Below are 20343 nucleotides of genomic sequence, written 5' to 3'. Positions count from 1 at the left end.
CCAAGTTGTGTGCATATGTGTGCACTGCCCCAGAAGCTAACACATTATACATCTAGAAAACTTGGGGTGGGATGGGGGCTTTCTTGGAATTCAGCCAAAAAATGAATTTTAAAAAATTCTAAAAAAATCCCCTGATGCTTTGTTTTCTTACTGTACTTCCCAGTTCAGAGAACTGGCTGGCCCAGAAAATATGTTCTAGGGGTTGAAAAGCTAATTAGCCAAGAAACCTTTGAATAAAGCTTAACAATAATATTATAATAATTTATTATTTAAACCCCGCCCATCTGGCTGTGTTTCCCCAGCCACTCTGGGTGGCTTCCAACAAAATATTTAAAATACAATAAAACACCAGACATTTAAAACTTCCCCAAACAGGGCTGCCTTCAGATGTCTTTTAAGAGTCATTTAACATTTTGTGGCAGCAATAAGAACTACAGAAGCAACGACTCTGTTAGAGGGTTTTGTGGGCCCATTTAAAGTGAGCCACAGAAGAGATGGGAAAGGTGATGATGAGACAAAAAACTGGCACCACAACAGATATTTGGAATTGAAAATGGCCGCAATTTTATTGATTACAGATCACGGTAAGTTTAGGCGCAGGCATTGGGTGTGTATCCTAAATCAGCCTCCTGCCAGAAGGAAGGTGTTGAACAGGGTCATTGTGGGAATGTTAACGATAGTAGGAGATTGATTAAATATTGTCCTTCGTTCACTCACCCTAGTGAGTCATGTAGCAGATTCCCCTCAATAAAGTAGGAAGCTAGTTTGCAGATTTATTTGAATCTCTATAGTTAAGCAATCCAATTAGATTATTCCTGGTGTCCCCTTTTATCCCTCTTAAAAGAATAAAGACACAAGAGTCCTTCCTTAAAAGTAACAAGAGGTTTACTGACATTCAGTTCACAGTATGATCCCTTAAGGCAGACTTTAGCTGGTAGTTACAGAACATAGTGTGAGTTAATCCCATGGGGATTGAGCCCATGTGCTGCTGGCTGAGAGCCAGCAGGCAGCAAAATTACATTAAGAGAACAGCATCAAGAGAATAAAATGGCTGCAGGAGAGCAGAATGGCATCAAGAGAAAGATGGCGACATGACTCTGCACTTTTATGGAGTCAGCCAGGGTCATGCCCATCTGCCTGGTCACATGCAGGGGGAGGACGCTTCAGACCAGTGGAACAGGAAGTTATACTGGAGTAACATCCCCCTGCCTGTGTCCACTCTAGGAAAAGAAGAAACATTGTATTTCACTGCTCCAATGCATTACTTCCCACAGTCATGCCTGGGTTAAAGGTCACCTCAAGATGCAGGTCCACAGATGTGACTACCCCCATCCCCAGGTGAACACTGGGAAGATCTGTGGTCTATCTGCTCTGGGCAGATTCTTCTACCCAGACCCCTTTACTGAGGTACCTTGAATATCGTCCTGCTTGTAATGGGAGGAGGGAGATACACCATCTCACCCACCCAGGAATAGACTAAGAGTTCCACCCAAAGCCTTAAACCGCCAAAGTTGTGACTATTGCTATGAGAAAGACAAAACCTCCAACTTCCGGTCTGCCGCACTGGAATGGAGGCGCAGAAACCTCGTACTCCATGGTTCCTGGCATCGCAGAGGGGGGGGGAATTCGTGGGGGCACGCGGATCCCCGTAAATACCCCTGGTTGTGCGTCCAGGGGGCAAATTTTGCCTGGCAGAGCTCCAGAAGCAATTCCTCAGTTGCCCGGGAAGCCCGCAAGAGCCCCCGAGAGCCAGCTGAGTGGCAGTCGCAGGAGCCATTTTGGGCACCATCGTTACCTCCAAGAAAAGAAGCCCCGAGCCTTCAGCCTGCAAGCGGTGGATTCTTCCTGAAAAAGTTATGATCTGGATGAAATAAGTTGAAATTAATTAATTTGGAACAAGAATTTGGTAGTGGGAGGCGGAGATAAAAAAAGGAAGTCATCGCCCCCCCAACTGAGTAATCAAATAACGCAGTAACCTTCGAAAACCCAGAAATACTGCAAAAGGACTTTTTCCTGATGCAGAGTAAAGGGAAAAGTAAGCTGTGCATTCATCTCTGCAAAAGACTGAGATTTAGCATGAGAAAATCCCCCTGCGAGCCTGGAGTCGGGTCAAAGGAAGGATCAGTCAGTCTGCTGAGTGACGTCACAATACAATGGAATGCGTCTGGTTGAGTGTGAGAGACTGAGAGCTGTAAACAGATAAAGAGGATTTGTTTTGCTTCAAGGCTGCTCAGTATTGACTTTGAGGGGGGGAGAAGGAGTAAAAGGAGAGACTCTGACCAAGTGGGACTAGATTTTTGACTTTTCATTTATATTGGACAAAAATAACAACTTCACTGCCTGTCTGCACAAAGATGGAGGAGGTCTTTGGCAAAGGACTGGGAGAGAAGGTTCCAGAGAGCAGACAGGAAGACACACAGTGGGATTTAATATTGGCAACCAGGGGCATAGCCAGGGTGAAAATCAGGGGGGCAAGGGGCAGGGCCAAGGGGCGGGGCCAAGGGGAGGGGGAGGGGCCACAGCGGGGCAAGGAAAGCTCCCTTCTTCCTTGCCAGCTTTCCCTCCTCCCGCCCCGGCGATCGCGGAGGGGGAGGAGGGGATCGGAGCAGCCCGATTTCAGGCTGCTCCGACTCCCTCCTCCCCCTCCGCGATCGGCAGGGGCGAGGGGGAGCCAGGATCAGCCCAAAATCGGGCTGCTCCAACTCCCTCCTCCCCCTCTGCGATTGGCAGGGGCGAGGGGGAGCCAGGATCAGCCCGAAATCGGGCTGCTCCGACTCCCTTCTCCCCCTCCGCGATCGGCAGGGGCGAGGGGGAGCCAGGATCAGCCCGAAATCGGGCTGCTCCGACTCCCTCCTCCCCCTCCGCGATTGGCAGGGGCGAGGGGGAGCCCGGATCAGCCCGAAATCGGGCTGCTCCGACTCCCTTCTCCCCCTCCGCGATCGGCAGGGGCGAGGGGGAGCCAGGATCAGCCCGAAATCGGGCTGCTCCGACTCCCTCCTCCCCCTCCGCGATTGGCAGGGGCGAGGGGGAGCCCGGATCAGCCCGAAATCGGGCTGCTCCGACTCCCTTCTCCCCCTCCGCGATCGGCAGGGGCGAGGGGGAGCCAGGATCAGCCCGAAATCGGGCTGCTCCGATCCCCTCCTCCCCGTCTGCAATCGCCGGGGCAGGTAGAGGGAAAGCCCCAGAGCCGTGCAAAGTGGTTGCCTGGCTTTCCCTCCACCCGCCCCACAGCCAGCCGGCTAGAAGGGACGTCTCCCTTCTCCCTTGCTGGCTGTGGGGCGGGCGGAGGGAAAGCCAGCCAAACGCTTTGCGCGGCTCTGGGGCTTTCCCTCCGCCCGCCCCACAGCCAGCCAGGGAGAAGGGAGACGGCACCGGGCGGGCAGCGGGGCAGGCTGGCCAGCGGCCCTGCTTCTAGGGGGGCAATTGCCCCCTCCTGCCCCCTGCCTACGCCCATGTTGGCAACAGTCCTGGAACTTACAAAGGAAGTAAGTATCTCCAAACTTGATGTAAGCCTCTTGAGAGAGGAGACTGTGAAAGTATTTGTTTCTGATTTTAAAACAGAGGAACTAATTGAAATTGAAAAACAAGAGAAGGGAGAAGAAAAAAGATTGGAGGAGCAGGACTGTGTTGGTGTGACGTATGCAAAAAACCCAGAAGAGGAGAAAGACAATATTGAAGGACAATATGCTGAACCAATGGACTTAACTTGTGAGAATAACACTGTTCCACTGGTGGGAGGGGTGGAACAGGGAGGAAAACTAGGAGAAAACACTGTTTCACTGGTGAGAGAGGTGAAAAAGGAAAGGGTGAGAATAAAAAAGCACCCCAAAAAAGAGATCAGAAAAATCAGCACCCCGGTGGGAGAGGGGATGATGCAAACAGTTGGGGTGCAGAAAGAGGATGATAATGAGCAAAGACATAAAGTGATGGGATTACAGAAGAGGGGGGCAAGAGTTCGGCAAAAGCTGGAATGGGACAGACTAGAGGTGGGTTGAGGGGTTTTGGATTATTTGGTATTGTTTGATATAATATGGTCTGACCTTGGAATGTATTAAGGATTGTATTAAGAACCTGGCTGATACATCTGGAGACATCGACTTCAGGGAAAGGGGGGTGGGAACTTTGTTGTGAGGGTAGAAATAAATGGGTAAAAGATTTGGATGTTAATTTTATATATTTTGGGGTAAGGGAAAGAGATTAGTGGTTAAATAATAGTAATTTTGGAGAGAGGATGTTAGTAAAAAAGAAGTTAAAGTATAAAAAGAATGGATAATAGCAATGAAGAAGTTGAAATTTAGAAAAAAGAATGTGAAGTTAGATCTGGAAACTGCGAGAATTATTTTAACAACAAGAACTCAAGAAAGGGAAATAAGGAAGTCTGAAGGGATTAGTTCAGAAGTTTTAGAATGATGTTAACGGGTTTTTTTTCATTTTTCCTTTTTTTCTTTTAACTGTTGTATTTTCTTTTTTATGCTGTTTTTCTTTCTTTTCTGTATTTCTTGTTAAAATCTAATAAAAAATATTTTTTAAAAAAGAGAAAGACAAAACCTCCAAACAGGCCCAATTTGTTTGTGGGCACAATTACCTTACAGCCCCGAATATGGTGGCCAATGATCTCCACAGCCAAGTCTTTAAGACAAGCCACCCACAGAGCCAGAAGGCACAGGGCAGGTGGGTAGGTTGACCTGCTGCTGACTGCACTGGGAGTGTCCAGCTTAAATACCCCATTAGTGGACCAGAGTGAAAACTTGCTCCCTCCAGCCTGCCTCTGAAGCCCTGCCTCTCATGTTGCCCCTCATTGCACAGTTTAAATATTATGTTTTGGCAGCGTATCCTGTCGTCCTCCACAGCAGGCTGGTGCTTGAAGAAACAGCCAGCCATGAAGAAGGAGGGGCCACCTTCCCCCCCACACACACACGCACACACACAAACCCAAGAAGCCATGCCAGGTCACAACCATCAACCTCCCCAAGAAGGGTGTAAGTAATTTTTCTCCCCTATCCTGTCTCTCATGGTGCTGTCTCTCATGGTTACTGCCTGTGCTGTCATAGGTAGCATGAAACTTCACGTCCCTAGATGATGCTACAGGGCAAGGAACTCCAAGGCCACCTTCTGGAATCCATACACCACCACCCACAACAAAAATGAAACAAAACACAGTGCTCCCAAAGATGATATTTTGCCCCTATGTGGAACTTGCAACTATGACATCGGAACACATGATATTGATTTAGTATAGAATCTTTCCAGGTGTTGTCTTGGTTGTCTTCACTCCTGCCCTGGTTATATTCTTATGGGGTTGAGGTTGCACTAGATGATCTCCTTTGATTTTTAAGAGAGGGATCTGCTAAACCAGTTGAAGTAGTCGGAATGCTGGATGTTACTTTCATAGAAGTACTAGCTGTCCCGGCCACGCATTGCTGTGGCTCATCCCTGTGACTGCCCCCACCCTGTTCTGACCCATGACCTATTCTGCCCCCTCCTCCCCACACCCCAGGCTCATCCCTGTGACTCCCCACACCCTGTCCTGACCCATGACCTATTCTGTTCCCTCCCCCCCCCCGGCTCATCCCTGTGATTACCCCCACTCTGTCCCGACCCATGACCTGTTCTGTCACCACCCCCCGCTCATGCCTGTGACTGGCCACACCCTGTCCCAACCCGTGACTTATCCCGCCCCCTCCTCCCCCCACCCCCTGGCTCATCCCTGTGATTGGCCCCACCCTGACCCCCTCGCAAACCCCTGCGGCCTGGCCGGTTCCCCCGCATTGGTGTTGTTTTCTGTTAAAGGCCCATATTCAGTTGGTTGGACTGTTCTGTTGTGATGCCACTGATAGTATGCAGCCAATGGCAGCAGGTGAGGTGTATGTTCCTTTGACGTCCACTGGAGGGCACTATTTTTTATTTTATTTTTAGAAAATTTCGTTTTTACCTGCCAAAGGTTTGGCACGTGTGGAATCTAGGGTTATGTTGGCACTCGCATATTGGTTCTGGACGCTGTGTCCAAATTTGAACACAACCGATCAAGCGGTTTCCGAGAAAAGTGGAAAGTCCCAAACATGGACCCTTTACACTTATATATATATAGATCTATTTTGTACACAGTTTGCAGGTAGGTAGCAGAGAATGACAAAGGATTGTGTAAATATTGTTCTGAAAAGAGGATGCTGCAGGCAAGGGATTTGTATAAAGAACAATAGACTGACAGCATCAAATCTGGCTGTCCACATGTTAGTATTCTCTCTGCTTAACGTGGTTTGAATCCCACGACGAAAGTTAGAGGCTGAGACATCTCCCCCAGTCTTTGGGCGTCCAAAGATGGTAGCAGTGCTGTGCCACACTGCAATAGACGCATCACAATTCAGTTACAGGTAGGTAGCCGTGTTGGTCTGAGTCGAAGCAAAATAAAAAAATTCCTTCAGTAGCACCTTAAAGACCAACTAAGTTTTTATTTTGGTATGAGCTTTCGTGTGCATGCACACTTCTTCAGATATACTTGAAACAGAAGAGTCAGACCCTTATGTATATGCTCTGAGGACATCATCCCTGACCACTGGTCCTGTTAGCTAGGGATCATGGGAGTTGTAGGCCAAAACATCTGGAGGGCCGCAGTTTGGGGATGCCTGATCTTAAAGGTCATCAAGACATTACAGTATGGAAGTGTCATCCTCTTTTGCAGATACAAAACTTTCTGCTGAGAACCGCCTAGAAGAAGTTCTCCTGCACAAGACTGCCCAACCACTGCAGAGTGGTTTGCACAGGAGTATATTGTACAGTATTGTCTGTCTGTGGGTTTGCAGGTGCCCACATGCTCTGAGGACATAGCTTAGGAGACGTTCTCCTGAACAACAGTGCATAGCTGTCACAAGGAGGGTTGCACGGGAGAACTTTCTGTTGGGTATGCTCTCTAATTCTGTAGTAGTGTATTATACAAACCTCCCAAAACTCATGCATGGCTATGAAGAGGGCGTTTGTCTTTCTGCTAACAGATTCTCCTTTTGCCTGCATCAGACATGTTTACTACTGTACTCTTCCCTAACCAACTGGTCATTTTTGTTGTTGATGCTGCTGCTGCTTTTGATCTCATTTCATTCTGATGTAGATTGGCAATTGTAGTTGCAACATAAATACATCAGCCAAGGGAAAGAGTTAACTGGCACCCGCCAAAGTCCTGGCAGGTCTCCAATTTCTCTTCCTTTGTCCGTCCAGCCTTGCCAAAGCCTTACCATGTCTCCAAATTCCCATCTTGTCACTGTCCAAGATAACAACCCCTTTTTCTTCTCACAAAGTAATAATTGACTCAGACCAGCTTATTAATTCCACACCCATTTAAAATTATTCTCTTTGTTTTATATTCCACACACACAGTGTGGAGTCTCAGAAATGTGAGTGTCCCAGAAAAGATGCAGAAGCCTTTTTGGATTCTGTTTGTATATGGCAGGGGTGGCCAACTCCGAAGAGACTGCGATCTACTCACAGAGTTAAAAACTGGCAGTGATCTACCCCCCCTTTTGGGAGGTTCAGGTCAAAGTTGTTAAACTTTTTTTAGGGAGGAGGAAGGCCCATTTTTAGGGGTTCAGGTCAGAGTTGTTGAGCTTTTCTGAGGTGGGAGGAAAGCCCTCTTTTGGGGAGGTGAAGGGCTAAAATGTTGAGCATTTTTTAGGGGAGCCAAAGTCGTTGAGCTGCTTTGGGGGGGAGCCAGTGATCTACCAGTGATCTACCACAGGTGGCCAGTGATCTACCAGTAGATCACGATCTACCAGTTGGACGTGCCTGGTATATGGTATAACTAACACCATATTTGCTTGCTAAATTAATAGGTTTGCTTTACAGAGAACGCTTGCTAAGGAATTTAATGGGGAGTCTTAGTAGAAATAATGCTGCCATTGATGCTTGTCTCTGTCTTGTCTCCTGCAAAAGAGTCTGTCAGAAGTTTATGGCTCAATCAGTGTGCTATCTGCTCTTTCTTTGAAGTCTGGTCTCTGCTTTGTTTCCTGTGAAAGCCTGCTAGTGATGGATAGTCTTAATTACTGTTACAGTGGTACCTCGAGTTACAAACACCTCAGGTTACAAACACTTCAGGTTACAAACTCTGCTAACCTGGAAGAGTTACCTCGAGTTGAGAACTTTGCCCCAGGATGGGAATGGAAATAAGCTGTGTCAGCGGCACAGTGGCAGCAAGAGGCCCCATTAGCGAAAGCACGCGTCTAGTTAAGAACAGTTTCAGGTTAAGAACGGACCTCCGGAATGAACTAAGTTCATACCTAGAGGTACCACTGTATCAGCTTTCGTACTTGCTGAAGAATGTAACAGAGAAGGTGCCTATGTTAGGATAGAATAATAGTATTGAAACAGGTGTTATTTCCTGTCTGGTCAGCTTGCTCAAGTTCTCTAGTTAGGCTGGTCCAATTACAGCCAGGAGGCCCCAAAAGGGAGGGTGAAAGAGGGAAGGGGGGAAAGAAGGGGCTTATAAAGAAATAAGAATCATCTCCTCGGCGCGGCACTTCCATTTGTTTTGGATATGTTCTGCCCTCTCTTTTGCTCAGCTGAACAAATGAGTGTTTGTTGGATCTCCTCTGTCTCTGGCTATTATTGATTCTCTGTGCCAAAGACAGCTGAGATTCGAATAGCAGAGCCAACAACGGTTTCTTTTTTTTTATTTGTAAACCATATCTATAATCTAGTTTGCTCCTACTCTGCTTGCTGCTTTAAAATATTAATTTGGCTTCTAGGGGGTTTGCTGAGTCAGTTATGCAAATGTTGTTGTTTAGTCGTGTCCGACTCTTCGTGACCCCATGGACCAGAGCACGCCAGGCACTCCTGTCTTCCACTGCCTCCCGCAGTTTGGTCAAACTCATGTTTGTAGCTTCAAGAACACTGTCCCACCATCTCATCCTCTGTCCTCCCCTTCTTCTAGTGCCCTCAATCTTTCCCAACATCAGGGTCTTTTCCAGGGAGTCTTCTCTTCTCATGAGGTGGCCAAAGTATTGGAGCCTCAGCTTCACAATCTGTCCTTCCAATGAGCACTCAGGGCTGATTTCCTTCAGAATGGATAGGTTTGATCTTCTTGCAGTCCATGGGACTCTCAAGAGTCTCCTCCAGCACCATAATTCAAAAGCATCAATTCTTCGGCGATCAGTCTTCTTTATGGTCCAGCAGCTCTCACTTCCATACATCACTACTGTGGAAACCATAGCTTTAACTATACGGACCTTTGTCGGCAAGGTGATGTCTCTGCTTTTTATGATGCTGTCTAGGTTTGTCATTGCTTTTCTCCCAAGAAACAGGCGCCTTTTAATTTCGTTACTGCTGTCACCATCTGCAGTGATCAAGGAGCCCAAGAAATAAAATCTCTCACTGCCTCCATTTCTTCCCATTCTATTAGTTATGCAAATAAAAATATATAAAGAATCCATTTTTAGGCTTGCTCTCCCCATACACACACACACATACCGTCTTTTGCACTGAACGAAGTCTTCTTTCTAATTCACATCTTAACAACCTCGCAGCTGTTTCAATTCAGCAGTTTGTAAGCTTGTCCCGACTCTTCGAGCATGCATCTATACAGGGCCGGCTCTAGGTAGACCCCCGGTGGCGCAGGGCACCACTGCGCCGGCCCGCCAGGAGGGTGCCGTGAGCTGCGCCCGCCCGCTGGCCGGCCGGTCCGCCAGTTCGACGGACAGCTGCGCCCACGGCAGCCGCGCTGTGCCTGCCCGCCCTGCCCGCCGCGCAGCAGCGCCTGTAGCAGCCACGCAGCCGCGCCTGTGGCAGCCGCACCTGTGTCAGCTGCACGGCGCTGCGCCACCCACCCGCCCACCGCGCTGGGAAACGGGGCGGGGGCGCTGGAGGGATCCGTCGCTCCGCGGTGCCAGGGGCGCTTGAGACGTCTATACATTAATCCTAACTAAACTTTTAATGAGCGGAATAACCTCTGCTTCCTAATGGGGGCGTAGGAGGGTTACGACCAGGCAAAGTGCTTTTGAACTGAGCACCTCCCTGCCTCCCGCATTCCATATCGGAGCAAAAGCCAGGTACCGAGATGATCTGTAAGTGAAGCCCGTTCCCCCCTGGCCCTGGGGGCAACTTGCAAGGATAATTACCCTCAATCATCCTTGTTTTTTCCTTCGCCAACGATCTCCCATTGTCATGGGAGCTGTCTCCATTAAGGCAGCTGGAAGTGGAAGCCGTGTCAGCAGTGAGGTTAATACCTAACTACAGGTACTTCAACCCTCCATGCACTATGGCAAATGGAGAGTTAGCTAGTCGCCAGCCTCTTATAGTGTTTCTAAATTGATAGGAAGGAACACAGATTTAGAGTAGTTGATTTGCAATTCTGCTATCCTGTGGTACATTTTTCGCTGCCACTTAAGTGGTTAAAGGGCTGTTAATGGATTTTGCAAAGATAAGAGGGTGTCATCTGCAAACACACTCATCCTGCACAATGTGTACCTCATCCTGCACAATGTGTACCTCATCCTGCACAATGACACCCTCTGTAGAAGTATCTTTGCATAGTTGGATGCCTAGTGGACATCCATGAGCAAAGCAAACAGCAATGGCGACAGAGGGCAGCCCCACTGAGTGTCCCATAAGAGGATGATAACCTGAGCATCAAATCCAATGATTGCTTAAAGAGGTGCAAGAACTTAGAAAACAATGAATAAAGTCTTTTTTTAAAAAAAAAATTCTATTGGCCTGCACAATTAAACACCCTGCTTTATTTTTTTGAGCAATTAGAACCACGTCCCCCACAAACACAATAAATTTATGAAGTGATTTGATAGACATCTCTGTTTTCAGACGGATAAAAAGAATCATACTGGTGAACAAACATTAATCAAGATAAACAAATCCTAAAAGAATCATGTATCACTGTTTGTTAAGCCAGATGCAAAGATGATATTTAGCACCACTATCGAATTTGCAAATATGACATCATAACAGATTATTTGATTTAGTAATAGAATCTTTCCAGATGTGATTTGCATCTGAACAGAATCAACAAATGAAAATAGCTCACTCCCCTCCCTGCAAGTTTCTCTATTCTGGAAAGAAGGCAGGAGTATTCTATTCCCCACTGGTCATATAAAGGGCAGCATCAACATCAGCCGGTGCTAATATTACCCATTACACTGGAAGAAACACTTCTATTTCATGCTCAGAAAGATGCCTGCCTTATTTGAATTGTTCGGCTTCGTTCTTCTGGTGATTGAGACCCTCACAGGAATGGTGGGAAATGGATTCATTGCTATTGTTAACAGCATTGACTGGTTTAGAAGCCGAAAACTATCCCCAGCTGACATGATCCTGAGTTTGCTTGGCGTGTTCAGATTTGCATCTCATGCCATTTTGATACAGGTTGCAATCATAAACATCTTTTTCTGGGACACTTTTCAGATAACGAACATATATGTTGCATCCAATGCCTCATGGCTATTTCTTAATACGGCTAGCCTTTGGTTTGCCACTTGGCTCAGTGTTTTGTATTGTGTAAAAATCGCTAACTTCTCCCACTCTCTCTTCCTCCAAATGAAGCGGAGATTCCCTGGGCTGGTTCCTTGGCTGCTTCTGGGGACAGTGGTCTTCTCTGCAATCACCACCACTGTGGCAATAACAGGCAGTATCATTGTGTCTAAATGTAATCTATTTGAATCACATCTAAACAATAACAATGACTCAGCAATTAACACGACAAATTCCTGTGAGTTTCTTACCCTACTATATATTTTTCCAAATATACTTCCTTTCATGATATTTTCGTTCTCATCCATTTTATTACTAACTTCTCTGTGGAAGCACAAAAATCTTCTACGAAACAGTGCGAGGGATGTCAGCACCGAAGTTCACCTGAATGCCATCAAAGCTCTGGCTTCTTTCTCCGTTCTCTACGTAGCTAACGTTTTTGTGGAAATCTTGTCAATAGCTTTGTTTTGGATGGGCGTTAATGACAAAGGGGTGCATTTAATCTTTTTTAATGTGATTGCTGCATATTTCTCTGGCCATGCCATTATCCTGATCTTCATGAGTCCCAAACTGAAACAGGAATCAATCAAGATGCTACATCAACTAAAATGCTGAATGAAGTATTGAATGAATGAATGAATGAATGAATGCACTTTCATGTCAAAACTGAAAAGCAAGTGTTCTACCAATGTAGGTTCCTTCTTAGTTCTGTGCTTTACTTTCAGATATCCATATTAATTTCCTCCACATTATTTACACAACATTGTGAGGTGGGTGGTATATGGTTAATCAGAGTTCTGAAGGTGCTGTTTTTTTCTTAATGGCTGCAGTTCTTTTCTTGAATGCGCAATTCACCTGTATGTTATGTGCCTCAGAGTGAGCAAGCAGCATTGAAATGGGAATGAGCAGAGATGAAATGAGCTTAAAGTAGGGGGTGCAGCCTTTGTGGGGGGAATCTTCTGCCTGAAGTAGGAGATAATCTTCTGGGGCGCTTTCCAAACCTGTAGTTTTAAATGTGGGATCTGTTAACTAGAAGTAATGTTGAAGATCATTTTCATAGATGTATTGTTAGTTACAATGTTTGCAGGTAGGTAGTAGACCAGCGTTTCTCAACCTTTTTTGGGCCAAGGCACACTTGTTCCATGAAAAAAATCACGAGGCACACCACCATTTAAAAAGTTAAAAAAATTAACTCTGTGCCTATATTGACTATATATAAAGTAAAACCACCCTCCAGTCGTTTGCACTGAGCTTTGGGAAAGAGGAGGAGAAATATTGCCATAAAGATGTGTCCTGTAAAAATATCCATTGGAACCCGCGCGACTCCCCGGGAGCAATGGGCCTGCCCCTCCTCAGTCCAGGCCAGGCGCCTCACCTTCTGCAGGGCGCGCACGTGCTCCTCGCCGAAGCGGCCGCTCACTCCCTCATAGACGCTGCTGGCTGCCCTCCGGAGGCTGTTCTGCTTGTCGGCCCGCGGCCTCGCGCCGACCAAGCCCCGGGCGCCGCCAGCAAGAGCAGCGAGAGCGACACAAACAGCAGCAGCAGCACCCGCCGGCCGCCTCTCACGTCCGAGGCCGTGGTGGTGGCTGTTGAGAGCTGCGCTCGCCCCGCGTCGTGATCCAGCCGGCTTCCTTTCCGGTGGGTCAGCGCTTGCTGACAATGCAAATCGCCCTTCTCGTCGCCGCACGTCGCGGCACACCAGCCAGCGTCTCACGGCACACTACGCTGTAGTAGACAATGACTAAGGAATATACAGATATTGTTCCTGAAAACCAGGGACATGGGGGAACAGGCTTCACTCACAGCTCATCTCAGTACCTGTCTCTCGCTCCGGCATGGGTTGTGAAAGACAGGGAGGCGCTGAGTGCAAAAGCACTTCGCCTGCAAATAACCCTCCTACGCCGCCATTAAGAAATAGAGGTTCTCCTGTTAATCAGAGCTTAATTTGGACTAATATATATGATCATTCTAGAAGAGATGAGATCATAAACTGCGGAACTCAACCAGTTGCAAGGTTGTTAAGGTCTGAACTCGAGAGAAGACGTCATTCGGTACAAAAGGCGGTGGGGGGAGGGGAGCCTACGGCTTCTTTATATGAATTTTTCTTCTCTACATTTATGTTTCGGCAACCCTCTCTTGAATGCTAATTCAGATTGTATATGTGCAAGTGAGGAGGGATGCAATTGGATTGTAGATATGGGATATAACATTAAATGGAACTGTGTGTGTAAAAAAAAAAAGGAAAAGGGGAGGAAGCTCTATGTTGCAAGAGGTTTACGATGGAAACTTAGAGCTGACTCTTTCCTATCCTTTATTATTTACGGACTGAACTGAATAATGTTAAAAGGACTTGGAATTCAATTTAGTTTGAAGTACAACTGCTCAGTTATCTCCAGCCGGGCGGAAGGATGAAAGGAATCTGCGAACTTGCCAAGGAACTGATGAGGTTCATTACCAAGACAGTGTGATTTTTGCAACTGTTGTCAAAGTTGCAAAACAACGAAGCACAGGACAGAGCAATGGAGAAATTTCTGAAACAACAATAGGATATTAGCTCCACCCAAGGCATGATGGAGAACAGCAACAACCTGGAGAAGATAGACATAACATTTTACAAGGACAGGAAGAAACATCACGGACAGAATTATCGTCACACACAGGAAGAGCAAGGATATAGTTTTAGTGCTTCACTTGTAGTTTCATAAATCATTTAACGTGTCAACACAAATAGAAGTTATTAATATTGCAGTTGTTGTATATGGGATTATTATTTTGATTGGAATGTAATTGAAATTAAAAATATTTTAGAACGGAGAAATAAAGAAAACCATGGGGGACACCTAAATTATATAATTTGGTATTTGAATGACTGGTATTAGTAATTGTATTATAATTTGGCATTGTTATAATGAGGCTATTATTGGACTGTAATTGAAAACTAATAAAAATATTATTAAAAAATAGAAAGGAAAGAAAAGCAGGTGCTGGAAGCAAGGGACGCAAGCCAAACAGTTTTGAGCCAGGCTGTGTACACATTACCATTTTCCTCAGCTCTAATTCTAGCACACTCCCACCACTGGTGTTTGAATCTTTTATAGAAATTCTAAGGTCTTATATATATATATATATATATATATATATATATATATATATATATATATAATAAATGTTCATAAATGATACAAGGCAAACACATACATAAGTACATAAACCACATGTAGGAAATAGTACAGGAGAACACACCTGAAGCCATTTTGACTCTCCCAAATTGACCTCAAATATTTCTCTGCAAGGAGGAAGGAAATGGGGAAAGCTTTCCAATTGTCTTTGGACCACCTCTTTCTGTGATGTATGTATGTTTGGGAGGTGGTATTGAGCTACAGGGCAGGCAATTTCAAAAGTCTATATAAGAGCTTGCACACCAATGTTCTAGGTTCCTCCTCCCTCCTGCGTGTGTGGGGGGGTGAGCACCCTGTTGCAACAGTTTAATAAAGATCAGGCTTACTAGCTGCTTTGCTTTAATATTAGTGGTTTGGTCTCTGTTCGTTACTCCCAACGGGTAAGAGCCTCAAACGCACTCTACACGGTGTTCCATTCCTCTAATTGGACTATATTCAGGGCCGGCGCGCTAATATAGGCAAACTAGGCCGCTGCCTAGGGCGCCGAAATTGAGGGGCGCTGTGCTGGCCGGCCAGCCAGCCTGCCCGCCACCCGCTGCTGCCTGCAGGGCCGTCTCTAGGCTCAGGCTGGGGGGCGCCAGGACACTTGGTGAACAGGGGCACTGTGGGGAGGAGGACGCGGGAGGTGATCCTCCTCTGAGGCCGCTGCTGCTGTGCGTGCCTTCTGGAGGCTGGCCTGGGCGGCGGACGCTGTCTCTGTGCCGCTGCCGGCGCCTCTTCTTTCCTGCTCTCGGCCGCTTCCGGCAGCTTCCTCCCGCTCAGCCCAGAGGCGCCCACAGCTTCTGATTGGCTGCTGGAGCATCCCTAGCTAACAGGACCAGTGGTCAAGGATGATGGGAATTGTAGTCCAGCTGGAGGGCCAAGTTTGGGGATGCCTGGACTAAGAGTTCTACCCAAAGCCTTAACTGCCAAAGTTGTGACTATTGCTATGAGAGGAAGATAAAAACCTCCACACAGGGCCTATTTGGTTGCAGGCACAATTCCTTTCCAGACCCTAATATGATGACCAATTATCTCCACAGCAATGTCTTTAAGACAAGCCACCCATGGAGCCAGAAGGCACACCCCACATACAAGGTGGCTGGGTGGGTTGACCTGCCACTGACTGCACTGGGGGTGTCCAGCTTAAATGCCCCATTAGTGGACCAGAGTGAAGACTTGCTCCCTCCGGCCTGCCTCTGAAGCCCTGCCTCTCATGTTGCCCCTCATCGGACAGTTTACATATTATGTTTTGCCAGCATATCCTGTCATCCTCTGCAGCAGGCTGGAGCTTTAAGAAACAGCCAGCCACTCACGAAGAAGGAGAGGCCACCTTCTCCCCCCCCCCCCCAACCCAAGAAGTCATGCCAAGTCACAAGCATCAACCTCCCCAACAAGGGCATAAGTGAGAGACAGGATAGGTGAGAAAAATCATAGGTAATATGAAACTTCAAATCCCTAGATGATGCCATAGGGCAGGCATGTCCAACAGGTAGATCGTGATCTACCGGTAGATCACTGGATGTCTGCAGTAGATCACTGGTAGATCATTGGCTCCCCCGAAAGAAGCTGAACAACTGTGGCTCCCGTAAGAAAAGCTCAACATTTTACCTCCTCCCTGAAAAAACTCAACAACTTTGACCTTAATTTTCCCCCCCCATTGGTCTTCCTCCTTCCTAAAAAAAAGTTCAACAACTTTGACCTGAACCCCAGTAGATCACTGCCAGTTTTTAACTCTGGGAGTAGATCGCAGTCTCTTGGGAGTTGGCCACCCCTGCCATAGGGCAAGGACCTCCAAGGCCACCTTCTGGAATCCACCCCACCCCCCAATAAAAATGGAACAAAACACAGTGCTCCCAAGATGATATTTATCACCTATGTGGAATTTGCAACTATGACATTGGAACACATAATATTGGTTTAGTAATAGAATCTTTCCAGGTGTGATTTGCATCCAAACAGAATCAACTGGAAAGAGCTCCTCCCTCCCTCCATATACAGGTTTTTTCTGTTCTAGACACAAGGCAGAAGTATTGTGCTCTCCACTGCTCATAGAAAAAAGTGTGGTGGCAGCAGCCATTGGTGTAATTTTTACACATTACAACAGAGTTGACATTCTCCTTCACGTTCAGAAAGATGCTTACTTTATTTGAATTGTTCGGCTTCGTTCTCCTGGTGATTGAAACCCTCATAGGGATGGTGGGAAATGGATTCATTGCTATCGTTAACTGCAGAGACTGGATTAGAAGCCGAAAACTATCCCGAGCCGACATGATCCTGAGTTGTCTTAGCTTGTTCAGATTGGCATTGCATGCAGTTGTGATGCAGAATACAAGCTATAACCTGTTTCAAGAGGATGCTTTTCTACAGATGCAAATATCCATTCCTTCCTACAGCACATGGACATTTGTCAATATTGCTGAACTTTGGTTTGCCACTTGGCTCAGTGTTTTGTACTGTGTAAAAATTGCTAACTTCTCCCACCCTCTCTTCCTGCAAATGAAACGGAGATTCCCTGGGCTGGTGCCTTGGCTGCTTCTGGGGACAGTGGTCTTCTCTGCGATCACCACCATTGTGGCATTAACAGGCAGTAGCATTATGTCGAAATGTAATATATTTGCACCAATTCTAAGCAATGGCAGTGACTCAGGAATGAAAACATCCCATTCCTGTAGGTATGTTTTCCTTTTTTTTCTTCTTCCAAATTTATTTCCCTTTGTGATATTTTTCTCCTCTTCCATCTTTTTGCTAACTTCTCTGTGGAGGCACAAAAATCTTCTACGAAACAGTGCAAGGGATGTCAGCACAGAAGCTCACCTGAACGCAATCAAAGCTCTGGCTTCTTTCTGCATTCTCTACATAGCTCATTTGTGTGTTGAGATTTTAGATACATTCATGTTCTGGGGGGACATTAAATGCGTTTGGATATACTTAATTGTTTTTAATGTGATAGCTGCATATTCCTCTGGCCATACCGTTATCCTGATCTTCATCAATCCCAAACTGAAACAGGAATCCATGAGGTTGCTACATCGGCTAAAATGCATAAAGAAGCCACCATCTTAAAGGCTACCAAGATCTTATGGAAGTGCCTTCCTCTTTTGCAAGAACAAAACTTTCTGTCTGAGAACCGCCTAGAAGAAGTTCTCCTGCACAGGACTGCACAACCTCTGCAGAGTGGTTTGCATAGGAGAATATTGCACAATGTTGTCTGTCTGTGAGTTTGCAAGTGCCCACATGCTCTGAGGACACAGCTTAGGAGAAGTTCTCCTGAACAAGAGTGCCCAGCTATCGCATGGAGGGTTCATGGGAGAACTTTCTGCTGGGTATGCCCTCTAAATTGTAGCAGTGTATTATACAAACCTCCAAAAACTCATGCATGGCTATGAAGGCGGTATTTTCTTCCCGCTGACAGATTCTCCTTTTGCCTGCATTAGACATGTTTAATACTGTTCTCTTCCCTAACCATAGAATCATAGAATCGTAGAATCATAGAGTTGGAAGAGTCCACAAGGGCCATCCAGTCCAACCGCCTGCCAAGCAGGAAACACCATCAAAGCATTCCTGACATATGGCTGTCAAGCCTCTGCTTAAAGACCTCCAAAGAAGGAGACTCCACCTCACTCATTGGCAGCAAATTCCACTGGCGAACAGCTCTTACTGTCAGGAAGTTCTTCCTAATGTTCAGGTGGAATCTTCTTTCTTATAGCTTGAATCCATTGCTCCGTGTCTGCTTCTCTGGACCAGCAGAAAGCAACCTTTCACCCTCTTCTATATGACATCCTTTTATATATTTGAACATGGCTATCATATCACCCCTTAACCTTCTCTTCTCCAGGCTAAACATACCCAGCTCCCTAAGCCATTCCTCATAAGACATCGTTTCCAGGCCTTTGACCATTTTGGCTGCCCTCCTCTGGGCACGTTCCAGCTTGTCAGTATCCTTCTTGAACTGTGGTGCCCAAAACTGGACACAGTATTCCAGGTGAGGTCTGACCAGAGCGGAATACAGTGGTACTATTACTTCCCTTGATCTATCTAGATGCTATACTCCTATTGATGCAGCCCATAATTGCATTGGCTTTTTTAGCTGCTGCATCACACTGTTGACTCATGTCAAGTTTGTGGTTTACCAAGACTCCTAAATCCTTTTCACATGTACTGCTCTCAAGCCAGGTGTCACCCATCCTGTATTTCTGCCTTTCAATTTTGTTGCCCAAGTGTAGTACTTTACATTTCTCCTTGTTAAAATTCAACTTGTTTGCTTTGGCCCAGTTGTCTAATCTGTTCAGGTCATTTTGAAGTGTGATCCTGTCCTCTGGGGTATTAGCCACCCCACCCCCCAATTTGGAGTCATCGGCAAACTTACTCATAATGCCTTCACGCCCATCTTCCAAGTCATTGATAAAGATGTTGAATAAGACTGGGCCCAAGACAGAACCCTGTGGCACCCCAATAGTCACTTCTCTCCAGGATGAAGAGGAGCCATTGATGAGCACCCTTTGGGTTTGGTCAGTCAGCCAGTTACAAATCCACTGAATGGTAGCATTGTCTAGCCTGCATTTTACCAGCTTCTTTACAAGAATATCATGGGGCACCTTGTCAAAGGCCTTGCTGAAATCAAGATAGGCTATATCCACAGCATTCCCTTCATCTACCAGGCTTGTAATTCTGTCAAAAATGAGATCAGATTAGTCTGACATGACTTATTTTTCAGAACCCCATGTTGACTTTTAGTGATCACAGCGTTTCTTTCTAGGTGCTCACAGACTGTTTGCTTTATGATCTGCTCTAGAATCTTTCCTGATATTGATGTCAGGCTGACTGGGCGGTAATTGTTTGATTATTTTTGCTGTTGATTATTTTTGCTGTTGTTGTTAATGACGCTTTTGATCTCATTTCATTCCGACCCATTGCTCCATATTTATTTCTTAATATTGAAGCTGAAGGTGATGTAAACAATCTCTGTACTTTACTTAGTCACAGTCATGTTTAGTTATGCTTCTTTGTTCTCCTTTATTGAATTGTGCAACTTGTTGACTTTTTGCAGCTTTATTCTCAAAACTTAATAAACATGTTTTTAAAAGGAATTTTTCATTTTATTTGATTTGATTTGATTTGATTTGATACTAAGATCATGGCCACTGGTCCCATCACCTCTTGTCAAACAGAAGGGGAAGAAATGGAGGCAGTGAGAGATTTTACTTTCTTGGGTTCCATGATTACTGCAGATGCTGACAGCAGTCACGAAATTAAAAGACGCCTGCTTCTTGGGAGAAAAGCAATGGCAAACCTAGACAGCATCTTAAAAAGCAGAGATATCACCTTGCCAACAAAGGTCTGTATAGATAAAGCTATGGTTTTCCTAGTGGTGATGTATGGAAGTGAGAGCTGGACCGTGAAGAAGGCTGATCGCCGAAGAATTGTTGCTTTTGAATTATGGTGCTGGAGGAGACTCTTGAGAGTCCCATGGACTGCAAAAAGATCAAACCTATCCACTCTTAAGGAAATCAGTCCTGGAAGAAAATCCATTCTTAAGGAAATCAGCACTGAAAGGACAGATCCTGAAGCTGAGGCTCCAATGCTTTGGCCACCTCATGAGAAGAGAAAACTCCCTGGAAAAGACCCTGATGTTGGGAAAGATTGAGGGCACAAGGAGAAGGGGACGGCAGAGGACGAGATGGTTGGACAGTGTTCTCGAGGCTACCAACATGAGTCTGAC

At 46.1% G+C, this 20343-nt stretch overlaps 1 protein-coding gene across 1 annotated transcript; it reads left to right on the top strand.

Annotated features, from left to right (window-relative positions):
* Window positions 1-16943: 16943 nt before the first annotated feature.
* Window positions 16944-17687, top strand: LOC132591271 (taste receptor type 2 member 119-like). Its single transcript, XM_060269107.2, has one exon. It carries the CDS (start codon window positions 16944-16946, stop codon window positions 17685-17687), a length of 744 nt encoding a protein of 247 aa, XP_060125090.2.
* Window positions 17688-20343: the final 2656 nt, after the last annotated feature.

This window comes from Zootoca vivipara, chromosome 15, assembly GCF_965207765.1.
Source record: "Zootoca vivipara chromosome 15, rZooViv2.hap1.1, whole genome shotgun sequence".
NCBI classification, from domain to species: domain Eukaryota; kingdom Metazoa; phylum Chordata; class Lepidosauria; order Squamata; family Lacertidae; genus Zootoca; species Zootoca vivipara.
This window is presented reverse-complemented; position numbering and strand designations above follow the sequence as displayed.